This window comes from Mustelus asterias, unplaced genomic scaffold (genome assembly GCF_964213995.1).
Source record: "Mustelus asterias unplaced genomic scaffold, sMusAst1.hap1.1 HAP1_SCAFFOLD_1135, whole genome shotgun sequence".
Lineage (NCBI taxonomy): Eukaryota > Metazoa > Chordata > Chondrichthyes > Carcharhiniformes > Triakidae > Mustelus > Mustelus asterias.
In genome coordinates this window covers 24,547-41,866 of record NW_027591080.1, presented here as the reverse complement: position 1 = coordinate 41,866, position 17,320 = coordinate 24,547, and the positions used below count along the sequence as shown (strand labels likewise).

The 17,320-nt window shown below is 53.6% G+C and overlaps 1 protein-coding gene across 5 annotated transcripts in view; it reads left to right on the top strand.

Annotated features, from left to right (window-relative positions):
• LOC144487924 (ubiquitin carboxyl-terminal hydrolase 2-like) overlaps positions 1–14,979 on the top strand; it is a 59,333-nt gene extending 44,354 nt beyond the window's left edge. For 2 of the 5 annotated variants that reach the window (XM_078205978.1, XM_078205979.1), the window contains exons 8-11: positions 308–372; positions 1,530–1,633; positions 1,743–1,829; positions 7,226–7,645. In XM_078205978.1, coding sequence (XP_078062104.1) covers positions 308–372; positions 1,530–1,633; positions 1,743–1,829; positions 7,226–7,330 — 361 coding nt within the window. In that variant the 3' untranslated portion in view covers positions 7,331–7,645. Of the gene's footprint in view, positions 1–307; positions 373–1,529; positions 1,634–1,742; positions 1,830–7,225; positions 7,646–10,410; positions 10,490–11,663; positions 11,772–11,853; positions 11,969–14,678 lie in introns of those variants that run through there. The other 3 variants (XM_078205976.1, XM_078205977.1, XR_013496480.1) reach the window with 3 other exon arrangements.
• Positions 14,980–17,320: the final 2,341 nt, after the last annotated feature.

Sequence of the window (17,320 nt, the reverse complement as noted above, 5' to 3'; positions counted from 1 at the left end):
TGACTTTTTCTCCCTCTCTGTCTTTCTCTCCCTCCCCATCTCTCTCTCTCTCTCTCTCTCTCTCCCCCCCCCCCCCCCGTCTCTCTCTCTCCCTCCCTATCTCTCTCTCTCTCTCTCCCTTCCCATCTATCTCTCGCTCTCCCTCCCCGTCTCTCTCTCTCTCTCCCTCCCTCTCCTTCCCTCCCTGACTCTCTCTCCCTCTCTCTCTCACACATTCTGTCTGTCCTTCTTCATCCCCCTCTCTCTGTCTCTGTTTGTGTGTCCTTCTCTCTATCCCTCAGCTCCTGAAACTGTTTTCTTTCTACAGTGATGATGAAAAGTCGATGCAGATGTGGAAACGATACCTGGAGAGAGATGACAGTAAAATTGTAGGTAAGCATATCCATTTATCAACTGTAACCTTCACACTGTCCCCATCAAACACTCCCAGGACAGGTACAGCACGGGGTTAGATACAGAGTAAAGCTCCCTCTACACTGTCCCCATCAAACACTCCCAGGACAGGTACAGCACGGGGTTAGATAGAGAGTAAAGCTCCCTCTACACTGTCCACATCAAACACGATGTGGAGATGCCGGCGTTGGACTGGGGTAAACACAGTAAGAAGTTTAACAACACCGGGTTAAAGTCCAACAGGTTTATTTGGTAGCAAAAGCCACACAAGCTTTCGGAGCTGCAAGCCCCTTCTTCAGGTGAGTGGGATTCTGTTGTGAACAGAATTCTGTTTGTGAACAGAACAGAACCTGGTGTTGTTAAACTTCTTACCACATCAAACACTCCCAGGACAGATACAGCACGGGGTTAGATACAGAGTAAATCTCCCTCTACACTGTCCCCATCAAACACTCCCAGGACAGGTACAGCACGGGGTTAGATACAGAGTAAATCTCCCTCTACACAGTCCCCATCAAACACCCCCAGGACAGGTACAGCACGGGGTTAGATACAGAGTAAATCTCCCTCTACACTGTCCCCATCAAACACTCCCAGGACAGGTACAGCACGGGGTTCGATACAGAGTAAATCTCCCTCTACACTGTCCCCATCAAACACTCCCAGGACAGGTACAGCATGGGGTTAGATACAGAGTAAAGCTCCCTCTACACTGTCCCCATCAAACACTCCCAGGACAGGTACAGCACGGGGTTAGATACAGAGTAAATCTCCCTCTACACTGTCCCCATCAAACATTCCCAGGACAGGTACAGCACGGGGTTAGATACAGAGTAAATCTCCCTCTACACTGTCCCCATCAAACACTCCCAGGACAGGTACAGCACGGGGTTAGATACAGAGTAAATCTCCCTCTACACTGTCCCCATCAAACACTCCCAGGACAGGTACAGCATGGGGTTAGATACAGAGTAAAGCTCCCTCTACACTGTCCCCATCAAACACTCCCAGGACAGGTACAGCACGGGGTTAGATACAGAGTAAAGCTCCCTCTACACTGTCCCCATCAAACACTCCCAGGACAGGTACAGCTCAGGGCTGGATAGAGGATATAACAGTTTTCTGTCTCTTTCCAGATCTCTTTGTAGGTCAGTTGAACAGTACACTTCGCTGTGCCACCTGCGGCCACAAGTCCACCACCTTTGAGGTCTTTTGCGATCTTTCGCTGCCGATCCCTAAGGTACGTTGTGCTGAGCAATCACTGTGGGCTGGTGGCAAAATGGTTTGTGGGGAGGCAGCGGGGGGGGGGGGGTTCTTCATCCTGACCCTGGTGTCGTCTTGTGTTGCAGAAGCTGTCTGTGGGGGGTCGTGTCTTGCTGTCCGAATGTCTCAGTCTGTTCACCGCCGAAGAGGAGCTGGACGCTGACAACGCGCCGGTAAGGGGTCGGGGGGTGTGTGGGGGCTTGATCTGACTGGATTCTCCATCTACCCCTCACTTGCCCGTGTCTGACCATGCCAGGACACACACACCTGTTCAGCAGCTCCTGGGAGATCTGCATCCACCTCATTCCACATATCTCTGATCATAAAAGTATAGCATGGCCTCAGGATGAAGGGAGGCCATTCAGCCCATTTTTTGCTACCAGTTCTCTGCTAGGCCAACTCATCCTGCCTTTCCCATTCTGGCTGTTTGAAAGCACTGACCTGATTCACCCCGGCAACAGCAGCAGCCCTGCTCCACTCAGATACCACTGCCCCTCGACTCCACTCCATCGCCCCTCGACTCCATTCCATCGCCCCTCGGCTCCACTCCATCGCCCCTCAACTCCACTCCATCGCACCTCGACTCCACTCCATCGCCCCTCAACTCCACTCCATCACCCCTCAACTCCACTCCATCGCCCCTCAACTCCACTCCATCGCCCCTCGACTCCACTCCATCACCCCTCGACTCCACTCCATCACCCCTCAACTCCACTCCATCGCCCCTCGACTCCACTCCATCGCCCCTCGACTCCACTCCATCGCCCCTCAACTCCACTCCATCGCCCCTCGACTCCACTCCATCGCCCCTCGACTCCACTCCATCGCCCCTCGACTCCACTCCATCGCATCTCGACTCCACTCCATCGCCCCTCGACTCCACTCCATCGCCCCTCAACTCCACTCCATCACCCCTCAACTCCACTCCATCGCCCCTCGACTCCACTCCATCACCCCTCAACTCCACTCCATCGCCCCTCGACTCCACTCCATCGCCCCTCAACTCCACTCCATCGCCCCTCGACTCCACTCCATCACCCCTCAACTCCACTCCATCACTCCTCAACTCCACTCCATCACCCCTCAACTCCACTCCATCGCCCCTCGACTCCACTCCATCACCCCTCAACTCCACTCCATCGCCCCTCGACTCCACTCCATCGCCCCTCGACTCCACTCCATCGCCCCTCGACTCCACTCCATCGCCCCTCGACTCCACTCCATCGCCCCTCGACTCCACCCCATCGCCCCTCGAAGATGGATAAAAATCACAGCTGTGGTAAATGGATGTCCCTCGGTTCACCATTATAACGAGGGAATATTTGCTACCTTGCTCATATGATTGCCCCATCATCGAATCCTACAGTGCAGAAGGAGGCCATTCAGCCCATCGAGTCTGCGCCGACCACAGTCCCACCCAGGCCCTATCTCCATAACCCCATGCATTTACTGTAGCTACTCCACCGACACTAAAGGAGCAATTTAGCATGGCTGATCCACCTAACCCACACACCTTTGGACTGTGGGAGGAAACCCACGCAGACACGGGGAGAACGTGCAAACTCCACGCAGACAGTGACCCAAACCGGGAATCGAACCCAGATCCCTGGCACTGTGAGGCAGCAGTGCTAACCACTGTGCCACCATGCCGCCCCCAAATCAATGTAATAAATCACGTAACAGTATCGTAGTGATTGTGGGGTCTGTCTCTTTAAGACAGCGCAGCAGAAGAGGGTCACATGCACTCCTCCAACGCACCCCTCCGTGATGAGCTCAATGCATTCTACGTCTGTTTTGAGCAAGAGGTCAGCGAGAGCATGCCCTCCACCCTGGAAACCCTGGATGAAGCTGTATCTGGGGTCACCATTACAGATATCAGAGTAGCTTTCTTGAAGGTCAACCCACGGAGAGCAACTGGCCCGGATGGGGTACCCGGACAAACACTCCGCTCCTGCGCGGATCAGCTGGCAGGGGTATTCACAGACATCTTCAACCTCTCTTTACAACAATCTGAGGTCCCTGTCTGCTTCAAGAAGACGACCATCATCCCGGTACCTAAGAAAAACCAAGCAGCGTGCCTTAATGACTATCGGCCGGTAGCTCTGACAGCGATCATTATGAAGTGCTTCGAAAGGTTGGTCATGGCACGAATCAATTCCAGCCTCCCGGACTACCTGGATCCACTACAGTTTGCCTACCGCCGCAACAGGTCCACAGCAGACGCCATTTCCCTGGCCCTGCACTCAACCCTGGAACACCTGGGTAACAAGGACACCTATGTCAGACTCCTATTTATTGACTACAGCTCAGCCTTCAACACTATCGTTCCCACGAAACTCATCTCCAAACTCCGTGGCCTGGGCCTCGGCACCTCCTGTGACTGGATCCTGAACTTCCTAACTCGCAGACCACAATCAGTAAGGATAAGCAACAAAACCTCCTCCACGATCATCCTCAACACCGGTGCCCCACAAAGCTGTGTTCTCAGTCCTCTACTATACTCCTTATACATCTATGACTGTGTGGCCAAATTCCCCTCCAATTCGATTTTCAAGTTTGCTGATGATCTCAAACAATGACGAGACAGAGTACAGGAATGAGATAGAGAATCTGGTGAACTGGTGCGGCAACAATAATCTCTCCCTCAATGTCAACAAAACGAAGGTGATCGTCATCGACTTCAGGAAGCGTAAAGAAGAACATGCCCCTGTCTACATCAATGGGGATGAAGGAGAAAGGGTCGAGAGCTTAAAGGTTTTAGGTATCCAGATCACCAACAACCTGTCCTGGTCCCCCCATGGCAACACGAGAGTTAAGAAAGCCCACCAACGCCTCTACTTTCTCAGAAGACTAAGGAAATTTGGCATGTCAGCTACGACTCTCACCAACTTTTACAGATGGACCATAGAAAGCATTCTTTCTGGTTGTATCACAGCTTGGGATGGCTCCTGCTCTGCCCAAGACCGCAAGAAACTGCAAAAGGTCGTGAATGTAGCCCAATCTATCACGCCAACCAGCCTCCCATCCATTGACTCTGTCTACACTTCCCGCTGCCTCAGCAAAGCAGCCAGCATAATTAATGACCCCACGCACCCCGGACATTCTCTCTTCCACCTTCTTCCTTCGGGAAAAAGATACAAAAGTCTGAGGTCACGTGCCAACCGACTCAAGAACAGCTTCTTCCCTGCTGCCGTCAGACTTTTGAATGGACTTACCTTGCATTAAGTTGATCTTTCTCTACACCCTAGCTATGACTGTAACACTACATTCTCCGCTCTCTCGTTTCCTTCTCTATGAACAGTATGCTTTGTCTGTATAGTGTGCAAGAACAATACTTTTCACTGTATGTATGACAATAATAAATCAAATCAAATCAAAACATAACTCTCGGGACTAATGACACCAGAGGGTGGAGTCTTCTCTCATGCAGAGTCATCAAGCAGCCGTGTAATATGTATGTAAGAACTGGGACTCTGCCCCGAGGCAGCCTTGAGCTGCTATTCCCTGCACCTGATTTCTTCTCTCTATCAGTCAATACCTTTTGTTCCTAAAGAAGTGTTGACGTTGCCCGAGGGGGCCACGCTATTTCAAGGATAAAATTAAGAGATGAAATTACAGGGGATACTTTCAAGGATAAACAAGGATTACTGTAAACAGGATATTTGGCAAAATTCTCCTCCGAGCTCAGTTACAGGATTGCTCCCGTCAATGTGATGAATAAGCAGTGTACAGAATCAACACAAGGATATAATTACAGGGTGTACAGTCCAGGATTAACAAATCCTGATTTTTACAATGTAACACGATTCCACAAACACCTCTGTGCTGATATATCATATACCCTGTCAAGATAAAAGGCAGAAACAGGACTATAATCACAAGGGAACAAATTAATGATGAACTATCCACGGAGCTTGGAGAGGCCAAAACCATGACAGGATCGCGCAGTAACCTCCAGGATCCATCCCGTGTTTCACTGAAGCCTTTGCACTGCCACAATGCTGTCGTTCTGGTCAAGAGAAACCTAGGCCCCAGCGATGGCAAAAGTCCACCCACCTCCAGCCCTTCTCGATGAACACCAAGGACAAGACAATGGGCCCGATTTTACCAAAACTTTGCGCCCGTTTTCAGGCGCGAAATGGTGGTAAAGTTGGGCGTCGGGCCTATGCCGCGATCCGCACCCGATTCCGAGCGGATCGCGCCTTTACCAACAGCCGATTCGGGCGCCGTTCCGGTGCGCGCCCAAATCGGCCGGCGCGACAATTTAAATGTATTTGCATGCATTTAAATCGACTTAATGAAGCGCGCACCCAACTTTACCATCAATTCCCCCTTTACCAGCGTTCGGCCCAATTCGCATCCGCGCCTTTACCGACCTGATAAATAAAAGTCCAACTTGTACTTTTATTCGGCAGGGGAATCGCCGAGGCCCTTCGCGGACACCCCCTCTAACCACCCCAGCAGACCCCCCGCCCGCCCCCCCCCCCCGGGATCGGACCCCCCTGGCAGGCAGGCCCCCCCGGCAGAGCACACCCCTAACCTACCTCGATCGTGGTCTCCCTCCACCATCCTTCCCGCTCACCTTCAGTCCTTCGACAGCCTGCAGCACGTTCCTGGACACTGACTTCGAGCCACGGCTGAAGTGACCGGGCTTCACACAGGTCCGCTGGTGCCTGCCGGAGGGGGGGCGGGGGGGGGGGGGAGAGGGGGTGTGACGTCTCATTCCCTGGGGTGGGGGGAGGGGGGGGTTCCTGTCTGTGGCCGGTCCCTCCTGGCACCATCACTGGTTCACTACCAGCCACAGCCATCTCTCCCGCTCTCTCGCACCTGCAGGGAAGAGTAATCTGTGGCTGGTAGTGTACCAGTGATGGTGCCAGGAGGGACCGGCCGCAGACAGGCACCCCCCCCTCCCCCCACCCCAGGGAATGAGACGTCACACCCCCTCTCCCCCCCCCCCCCACCCCCCAGGGGATGATCTGTCACGCCCCCTCTCTCTTTCCCCCCCCCTCCCCCGACGCAGAGGATGAACGGCAGAGGGGCTCTCTCCGCTCTCTGCTTTTTGTTTTGCGCCCGGGCGCATTCTGTCAGATTCTTCCCGAACTGCGCATGCGCAGTTTGGCGCTCCGACAGATGCAAATGCACTAGGCCCCGCCCACTAGACCCGCGCCGAAAAAAGGCGTATGGGGGCGCTGGAGCGCGGCTGCCGGGCGCGGGTCTGATTTACGGCCGCACCCGGCACTTAGTCCTGATTTGGTAAAATCGTCCCCAATGTAAAACCAGCGAGCGATCCCAGGCCTCGAAGACCGGATACAGTTTGCTTCATCGAACTCCAAGTGCCCTGCCCCCAAACTGAGATTGTGAAATCATGGCAGCTCGTTCTCAATTTCAACCGGAAATTCACCTCCAGCCCCTCCGGGCACACGGACACCCCTTCCCTCGTCCCGTCTCCTCAAATCAACCAGAATGTCCGACAGAGCAGGATCTCCAAGGACTGAAGATGAGCCATCACCGTGGAAACTGCCCCGTCGACTGACAAGATTCTTTTCTCCACTTTATCCATTCTCTTTAGGCTATCTCGGAGCGCATCAATATGAGCACCAATAATCTGTACCGAGGAGCCGAATTTGCCATCCACAACTGCAGTCACGACACAGCCACCATCGCCGAAGCTTGAGCCCACTCACCGGCAAAACCACCACTGCCAACTGGGCCAGCTGCCTCTGACCACCACAAGCTAACAAGGATTTTCTTGACTTAACATGGCTGCCCTTTGCCAAGAGAGCCAGGGTCTACCAGAGACACAGATTGTGCACATCAGGATCAAATAATTGTGCGTCAGGATAAAAAAAAAGCATTAGAAGATTAATTGAATGGCGTCAGAACTTGCAAAAAGGCAGCCACTCCCTCAGTTACATCATGTGACCCCCAACTTTTATTATCTTGTTTTATTCTCTGTCCCCTTTTGCAATAAATGACTACATTCCATTTGTCTTCCGGATCGCCTGCTGTACCTGCAGACGAACTTTTTGTGATTCATGTCCCAGTATATCCAGATTCCTCTGTCCCAGAGACAGTTCTGCTCTTGTATGTGCTGCTTCTCGATTCTTCCTGCCAAAGTGGATCTTTTCCCACGTCGTACTCCATCTGATAAATTTGTGCCCGCTCACTTGACCCACCCATTTCCCTTTGCAGTCCCCTTATGTCCCCTTCACAACTTACTGTCCAACCTATCTTTGTGTCATCAGCAAGTTTAGCTGCTGTACATTTGGTCCCTTCATCCAAGTCTTTGATGAAGATACTGATCCCTATGGCACTCCACCAGTTACACCTCACCAACCAAAAACTACCCCAATAATGCCTACTCTCTGTTTCATGTTAGCTGACCAATCCCCTCTCAATGCTGATATGTTACTCCCGACACCACCGTAGTGTCATAGAGGTTTACAGCATGGAAACAGGCCCTTCGGACCAACTTGTCCATGCTACCCCTTTTTTTAACCCCTGAGCTAGTCCCAATTGCCCGCGATCACCAGATCTTTAAGCTTTAAGTTTATTTATTCGTATCACAAGTAGTCTTACATTAACACTGCCATGAAGTTAGTGTGAAAATCCCCTTGTCGCTACACTCCGGCGCCTGTTCGGATACACTGAGGGAGAATTTAGCATGGCCAATGTACTTAACCAGCATGTCCTTCGGACTGTGGGAGGAAACCGGAGCACCCGGAGGAAACCCATGCAGACACGAGGAGAACGTGCAGGCTCCACACAGTCCAAGCTGGGAATCGAACGCGGGTCCCTGGCGCTGTGAAGCAGCAGTGCTAACCACTGTGCCCCCATGCCACCCTCAGTACTGACCCACTGTCTTATTCTGGGTGGTAAGCTATCATGTGATGTTTTGTCACATGCCTTCTGGAACTCAAAGTACAGCACATCCACTGGTTACCCTTTATCCATGTTGCTCATTAGTTCCTCGAGTAAATTAGTCACACCCCAGCTCCCTTTCACAAAGCCATGTTGACGTGACAGAATTGTATCACCATTTTCTAAATAACCTGCTCCTACCTCCATAATACCTCCAGTAATTTCCCGATGACAGGCGACGGGTTGATTAGCTATAGTTTCCTGCTTTCCACGTCCGTACTTTCTTGAAGAGGCCTGTAACACTGAGACCTTTCCAGAATCGAGGGAATTTTGGAGATTACAGTCAGTACTGAGGGAGTGCTGCAGTGTCAGAGGGTCAGTACTGAGGGAGTGCTGCGCTGTCAGAGGGTCAGTACTGAGGGAATGCTGCAGTGTCAGAGGGTCAGTACTGAGGGAGTGCTGCACTGTCAGAGGGTCAGTACTGAGGGAGTGCTGCACTGTCAGAGAGTCAGTACTGAGGGAGTGCTGCACTGTCAGAGGGCCAGTACTGAGGGAGTGCTGCACTGTCAGAGGGTCAGTACTGAGGGAGTGCTGCACTGTCAGAGGGTCAGTACTGAGGGAGTGCTGCACTGTCAGAGGGTCAGTACTGAGGGAGTGCTGCACTGTCAGAGAGTCAGTACTGAGGGAGTGCTGCACTGTCAGAGGGTCAGTACTGAGGGAGTGCTGCACTGTCAGAGGGTCAGTACTGAGGGAGTGCTGCACTGTCAGAGTGTCAGTACTGAGGGAGTGCTGCACTGTCAGAGGGTCAGTACTGAGGGAGTGCGGCACTGTCAGAGGGTCAGTACTGAGGGAGTGCTGCACTGTCAGAGGGTCAGTACTGAGGGAGTGCTGCACTGTCAGAGGGTCAGTACGAAGGGAGTGCTGCACTGTCAGAGGGTCAGTACTGAGGGAATGCTGCACTGTCAGAGGGTCAGTACTGAGGGAGTGCTGCACTGTCAGAGGGTCAGTACTGAGAGAGTGCTGCACTGTCAGAGGGTCAGTACGAAGGGAGTGCTGCACTGTCAGAGGGTCAGTACTGAGGGAATGCTGCACTGTCAGAGGGTCAGTACTGAGGGAGAGCTGCACTGTCAGAGGGTCAGTACTGAGGGAGTGCTGCACTGTCAGAGGGTCAGTACGAAGGGAGTGCTGCACTGTCAGAGGGTCAGTACTGAGGGAATGCTGCACTGTCAGAGGGTCAGTACTGAGGGAGAGCTGCACTGTCAGAGGGTCAGTACTGAGGGAGTGCTGCACTGTCAGAGGGTCAGTACTGAGGGAGAGCTGCACTGTGGGAGTGTCAGTACTGAGGGAGTGCTGCACTGTCGGGGGGTCAGTACTGAGGGAGAGCTGCACTGTGGGAGTGTCAGTAATGAGGGAGTGCTGCACTGTCAGAGGGTCAGTACTGAGGGGGTGCTGCTCTGTCAGAGGGTCAGTACTGAGGGGGTGCTGCACTGTCAGAGGGTCAGTACTGAGGGAGTGCTGCACTGTCAGAGGGTCAGTACTGAGGGAGTGCTGCACTGTCAGAGGGTCAGTACTGAGGGAGTGCTGCACTGTCAGAGGGTCAGTACTGAGGGAGTGCTGCACTGTCGGGGGGTCAGTGCTGAGGGAGTGCTGCACTGTCAGAGGGTCAGTACTGAGGGAGTGCTGCACTGTCAGAGGGTCAGTACTGAGGGAGTGCTGCACTGTCAGAGGGTCAGTACTGAGGGAGTGCTGCACTGTCAGAGGGTCAGTACTGAGGGAGTGCTGCTCTGTCGGGGGGTCAGTACTGAGGGAGCGCTGCCCTGTCGGGGGGTCAGTGCTGAGGGAGTGCTGCTCTGTTGCCGGGTGTTTGTGTGACTGTGTTCTCTATCTCTCGAGATGTGTGAAAGGTGTAACCAGAGGAAGAGAAGCACCAAGAAATTGACAATCCAGAGATTCCCCAAGTTCCTGGTTCTCCGTATCCTTTCCAGACAGATCACTCACTCGACCAAACTCTGTCCCGCCCTGTCTCTTACTCATTCCCTTTCACACTCTTTTTCTCTCCCTATTTCTCTTTTCACTCTCATCATAATTCTCTCTCTCTCTCCTAGTTTCTCTGCCTCTCTGTTTCTCATTTATTCATTCTCCCTCTCTTTCTCGATTAGAATCCCCTGATCTCATCACCACCCTCATTCTCTGTCTCCCTCCATCTCTCCTTCCCTCTGTCTCCCTCTGTTTCTTCCTCCCTCTCACTCTTCCCTCTCTTCTCCCTCTTTTTTCTCCATCTCTATCTTTCTGCCACGCTCTCCATCTCTCCCTCTCTCCCACACTCTCCCTTTCTTCCTCCTTTTCGCTCTCTCTCCTCTTTCTCCCCCTCTCTTTTTTTCTATCTCTCCCACCCTCCTCTCCCTCTCTCTCTCTCTCTCCCTCGCCCCCTCTGTCTCCCTCTCCCCCTCTGTCTCCCTCTCCCCCTCTGTCTCCCTCTCCATCTCTCCCTCCCTCTCTCTCTCTCTCTCTCTCTCCCTCTCTCTCCCTCGCTCTCTCCCTCTCTCTCTTCCCCATCCCTCTCTCTCTCTCTCCCTCTCTCTTCCTCCCTCTCCCTCCTGCTCTCTCTTTCTCTCTCCCCCTATCTCTCTCTCCCTCTCCCCCTTTGTCTCCCTCTTTGTCTCCCTCTCTCTCTCCTTCTCTCCCTCTCTCTCCCTCTCCCTCTGTCGCCCTCTCTCCCCCTATCTCTCCCTCTCCCTTTCTTTCTCTCTGTCTCCCTCTCTTTCTCCCCCTCCCTCTCCTTCTCCCTCTTCCCCACGTCTCCCTCTCTTCCTCTCCCTCCCTCTCTCTCTCTGTCTCTCTCCCCCCTTCTCTCTCTCTCTCTTCCCCATGTCTCTCTCTCTCTCTCTCTCTCTCTCCCCCTCTCCCTCTCTCTCTCCCCCTCTCCTTCTGCCCCTCTCTCCCCCTCTCTCTCTCTCTCTCCCTCCTCCTCTCTCCCCCCTCCTCTCTCCCTCCTCCTCCCTCCCCTATCTCTCTCTCCCCCTCCTCCTCTCTCCCCCTCCTCTCTCTCCCTCCTCTTCCCTCCCCTATCTCTCTCTCTTCCCCCCTCCTCTCTCCATACTCTCATGCTCCTGAATCACAGAGATTTCCTTTAACCTGCTGCTCAGACCTGAATCGTTTCTCCTTCAGCCGCTTTGCGATCAGGAAGTCCACGACCTATGTGGAATTCCCTGTGTATGGGCTGAGTTTGAGACAGTGCACCGCTGACAAAGCAGGTGAGAAATGCTGGGCCGAGAGGCGGGGTGGGAGAGCCCGGAAGCTCCTGGATCCCAGTAACCTCTCTCCCCCTCTCCCTAGGGAATCCTGTATATGACCTCTATGCAGTTTGTAACCACACCGGGACTGTGAACGGAGGGCACTACACAGCATATTGCAAGTCCGGAGTAAGGTGGCATGTTTACAACGATTCCAGGTTGGTACTGAACCCCCATACTCTTAACAACAAGATCCCGGGTTCCCACCCAGGACTCGGAATGTCAGCTCCCTTTCTCTCCTCACAGATGCTCGGTGTTTCCGACATGTTCAGTTTTTATTTCAGATCCCAGGTCCTGTTTGTGCGTTCTATGTTAGCGGGAGGGGGTGGGGGGGGAGGCTGCGGGGGAGCGGGCAGTGGGTCTAGGAGTCACAGTATGTCCGATTGGTAAACGAAGATCAAAAATGGGAACAGGTGGGCAGCTCGGTGACACAGTGGTTGGCACTGCTGCCTCACAACGCCAGGGACCCGGGTTCAATTCCAGCCTCGGGTCACTGTCTGTGTGGAGTTTGCACATTCTCCGCTGGGTTTCCTCCGGGTGCTCCAGTTTCCTCCCACAGTCCAAAGATGTGCAGGTTAGGTGGATTGGCCATGCTAAATTGCTCCTTCGTGTCAGGGGGATTAGCTAGGGTAAATATGTAGGGTTGTGGGGATAGGGCCTGGGTGAGATTGTTGTCGGTTCAGGCTCGATGGGCCAAGTGGCCACCTTCTGCACTGTTGGGATTCTCTGATTCTATGATTCTTCCAGGAGGCCCTTTTCCAGCCTGCCCCTCCCTTTGACGAGCTTGTGGCTGATCATCTCCCTCCACTTCCCATTCCTGCCTTTTTTCCCAATCTCCCGATCCCCTCAGTATCGATCTCAACCTCGAATATGCTCAGCCTCGGAGCATTGACGCCTCTTCTGGGGTAGAGAACCCCAAAGATTCACAACCCTCCGAGTGAAAGAATTTCTCCTCGGTTCAATCCAAAATGGCCGCCCCTTAACCTGAGTCTGTGTTGCCCTCTGCCCCGGTTCTACATCCAGCCTGGGTGGGTGGAGGAGAAACAGACCCTATCAAACCTGCTAAAGATTTAAACATTTCAATGAGTAAATCGAATGATCAAACTGAATCATCATCTAAATTCCAGTGAATATAGAAACTAGGGGCAGGAGTAGACCATTCGGCCCTTTGAGCCTGCTCCACCGTTCAATATGACCATGGCTGATCCTAGATCTCAAAGCCATATTCTCCTCATCTCCCTCGATGCCATTAAAATCTAAATAAAATCTTATCTCTTTCTTGAATACATTCAGTGACTTGGCCTCCGCAGCCTCCTGTAGTAAAGAATTCCACAGGTTCACTACGCTCTGAGTGAAGACATTTCTTCTCATTCAGCCCTAAATGGTCAACCCCGTGAGACTGCCCATAGAAACTAGAAGCAGGAGTAGGCCATTCGGTCCTTTGAGCTTGCTCTGCCAATCATTTTGATCATTGAATTCAATATTCTGGTCCCACCTTCCCCCATACCCCTTGATCCCTTTAGCCCCAAGAGCCAAATCTAATTTCTTCTTGAAATCAGACAATGTTTTGGCCTCAGCTACTTTCTGTGGGAGTGAATTCCACACAGTCACCACCCTCTGGGTGAAGAAATTTCTCCTCAAACTATGACCCCTAGTCCTGGACTCCCCCACCATTGCGAGCATTTTTTATGAATCTACCCTGTCGAACCCTGTTTTTTTCACCCGAATGGAGTCAATCCACCCCAGAATTACCAGGGGGCACAGTTTGAAGGCGACTGCTAGAAGGATTAGAGGAGGCATGAGGAAAGGCTTCCTCGCCCAGGGGCTGGTGGGTGTCTGGAATTCGCTGCCAGAGTTGGTGATTAGAATAGAATCCCTATCTGCAGCGACTCTCCGAAAGATCTCCCTACCCAGACACTCACCTCCGTCCTATCCCTGTAACATGCACTTACCATGGAGGCACGGTAGCACAGTGGTTAGCACTGCTGCTTCACAGCGCCAGGGACCCGGGTTCGATTCCCAGCTTGGGTCACTGTCTGTGTGGAGTTTGTACATTCTCCTCGTGTCTGCGTGGGTTTCCTCCGGGTGCTCTGGTTTCCTCCCACAGTCCAAAGATGTGCGGGTTAGGTTGATTGGCCATGCTAAATTGCCCCTTAGTGTCGGGGGAGCTAGGGTAAATGCATGGGGGTTATGGGGATAGGGCCTGGGTGGGATTGTGGTCGGTGCAGGCTCAATGGACCAAATGGCCGCCTTCTGCTCTGTAGGATTCTATGATTCAATCCACCTAACCTGCACATCTTTGGACTGTGGGAGGAAACCCACGCAGACACGGGGAGAACGTGCAAACTCCACACAGACAGTGACACAAGGCCGAAATTGAACCCAGGTCCCTGGCGCTGTGAGGCAGCAGTGCTAACCACTGTGCCACCCTGGCTGAAGGAGAAAATCCTCAAACTTAGCTACCTGGATCTGTGCCTGACATGCTGTAACCTCAGTAAGGAGTCTAACAACACACCAGGTTAAAGTCCAGCAGGTTTAATTGGTAGCAAACGCCACTAGCTTTCGGAGCGCTGCTAGCTCCGAAAGCTTGTGGCGTTTGCTACCAAATAAACCTGTTGGACTTTAACCTGGTGTTGTTAGACTCCTTACTGTGTTTACCCCAGTCCAACGCCGGCATCTCCACATCGTGCTGTAACCTGCCAGGCTGCAGACCGGGTGCTGGAAGGTGAGATTAGAAGGGGTGGCTAGTTTTTTTTCCCAGCTGGTGCAGACACGATGGGCTGAATAGCCTCTTCCTGTTCAGTAACTTTTCTATGGATCTAAGTGTTGTTCTGACCTCTCTCTCTCTCTCTCTCTGTTTCTCTCCAGGGTCTCGCTGATTCAGGAGAATCAGATTGTATCCAGCGAGGCCTACGTTCTCTTCTACCAGTTAGATGAATCCCACTCCATTAGATGAAGCATCAGGGGCAGCAAGGTTGGGAGTGGGATGTGGGGGGAAGGGGTGTCTCCTCGTGAGGGTGGGACCCTCCGCCTTCACCCCTTCTCACTGCATCCCCCACCCTGCCTCTCTCCCCTGCCCGCCCCCAGCCCTCCTCAGGCGAGTGAACCCTCCCGGAGGGAGGGAGGGAGGGAGTGGAGAGCTTTGCAGATTAAAATGTAATCAGTTTGGACAGGATGTTGTCTCGGTTTGTTGGCACTGGGCTGCAGCGGAGGGTGGGGCGCTGTAATTTGCGGTGGAGGGGAGCTTGCGGCCGTGTGGTTGCGGGTGCAAACAGCACAGACCCTGCTCCCTCCCAGAATGACCCCCCCTTCTCCAGTGGACAGACCCCCTGCCCCCTCACCACCTCCAGCACACGTGTATCGCAGTTATCCTGTCCCTCCCTCAATCTGTGAATTCCTCCTGGAATTCAAATCCTTCATTGTCCACTCCTATCCCAATTAATAATCTCTCTCTCTCCCTCTCTCATTCTCCCCCTCTTTCCATCTCTCTCTCTCTCTCTCTCTCCCTCTCTCTCTCTCTCTCGCTCTTTCTCTCTCTCTCTCGCTCTTTCTCTGTATCTCTCTCTTCAATTTCTGTTACTTTATTTTCCCCCTCTCTCTTTGTCTCGGCCTCTCTGTTACTCCTTCTTCTTTCTATTTCTGGCAGTCTCTCCCTGCATTTCTCAGACACTCTGTCTCTTTTTTGTTCTGTTTCTCAGTCTCTGTCACTGTTGTTCTCTCTCTCCCCGTCTCTCTGACTTTGTCTCTCACTGTTTCTGTCTCCCTCTGTATCTCTCTGTCTCTGTCTATCTGTCTATATCTCTCTCCCGCTCTCTCTCTCTTTCTCCCCCCCCTCTCTCTCCCCCCGCCTCTATTTCAGACCCCCTCTTCCCTCCCCTCTCTCCCCCTCCCCTCTCTCCCCCTCCCCCTCTCTCTCCCCCCCATCCCCCCTCTCGCTCTCTCTCCTCATCTCTCCCTCTCCCCCTCCCCTCTCTCCCCCTCCCCTCTCTCCCCCTCCCCTCTCTCCCCCTTCCCTCTCCCCCTCCTCCTCTCTCTCCCCCCCCTCTCTCCCCCTCCCCTCTCTCCCCTTCCCCCTCACCCCCTCCCTCTCTCCCCCCCCTCTCTCCCCTTCCCCTCTCACCACCCTCCCCTCTCTCCCGCTCTCCTCTCTCCCCCTCCCCTCTCTCCCCTCCCCTCTCTCCCCCTCCCCTCTCTCCCCCTCCCCTCTCTCCCGCTCGCCTCTCTCCCGCTCCCCTCTCTCCCGCTCCCCTCTCACCCCCTCCCCTCTCTCCCGCTCCCCTCTCACCCCCTCCCCTCTCACCCCCTCCCCTCTCTCCCGCTCCCCTCTCTCCCTCTCCTCTCATTCACCCTTCCCCTCCCTCCTCTCCCCTGTTCTGTCTCTCTCCCCTCCTCTGCCTCTCCATCTCTCTGCCTCTCCGTCTCTCCAGCTCTCTGCCTCTCCATCTCCCCGTCTCTCCATCTTCCCGTCTCTCTGTCTCTCTCCGTCTCTCTGTCCCCCCCCCCCCCTCTCTGTTTCTCTCTCCCTCTCTGTCGCACTCTCCCTCTCTGACTCTCTCTCCCTCTCTGTGTCTCTCTCTCTCTCCCTCTCTGTCTCTCTCCCTCTCTCTGTCTCTCCCTCTCTCTGTCTCTCCCTCTCTCTGTCTGTCTCTCTCCCTCCCTCTCTGTCTCCCTCTCTCCCTCCCTCTCTGTCTCCCTCTCTCCCTCTCTGTCTCTCCCTCTCTCTGTCTCTCTCCCTCTCTGTCTCTCTCTCTCCCTCTCTGTCTCTCTCCCTCCCTCTCTGTCTCTCTCCCTCCCTCTCTGTCTCTCTCCCTCCCTCTCTGTCTCTCTCCCTCCCTCTCTGTCTCTCTCCCTCCCTCTCTGTCTCTCTCCCTTCCGCTCTCTCCCTCTCTGTCTCTCTCCCTCTCTCTGTCTCTCTCTCTCCCTCTTCCTGTCTCTCTCTCTCTCTGTCTCTCGCCCACTCTCTGTCTCTCTCCCTCACTGTCTCAATCTCTCTCTCTGTCTCTCTCCCTCTCTCTGTCTCTGTCTCTCTCTCTCTCTCACTGTCTCTGTCTCTCTCTCTCTGTCCCCCTCTCTCTGTCTCTCTCCCTCTCTCTGTCTCTCGCCCACTCTCTGTCTCTCTCCCTCCCTGTCTCTCTTTCCCTTTCTCCCTCTCTATCTCAATCTCTCTCTCTGTCTCTCTCTCTCCCTCTCTCTGTCTCTGTCTCTCCCTCTCTGTCTCTCTCTGTCTCTCTCTCTCTCTCTGTCTCTTTCTCTCTCTGTCTTCTCCCTCCCTCGCTCTCTTTCTCATTCTCTGCCTCTCGATTTCTCCCCCTGTCTCTCTCTCTCCACCCCTGTTTGTCTTTCTCTCTCTCTCTCTCCTCTCCCTGTCTGTGTGTCTCTCTCTCCCTCCGTCTCTCCCCCCAGTGTAAGTGGGAAAGATGCAGTGTCCAGCTAGCCTTTCAGTTTTAAATGTGCAGTGTGTGGTGCACTCATGTCTCCCTGCTGCACCATGCCATATATTCTCTCTGTCA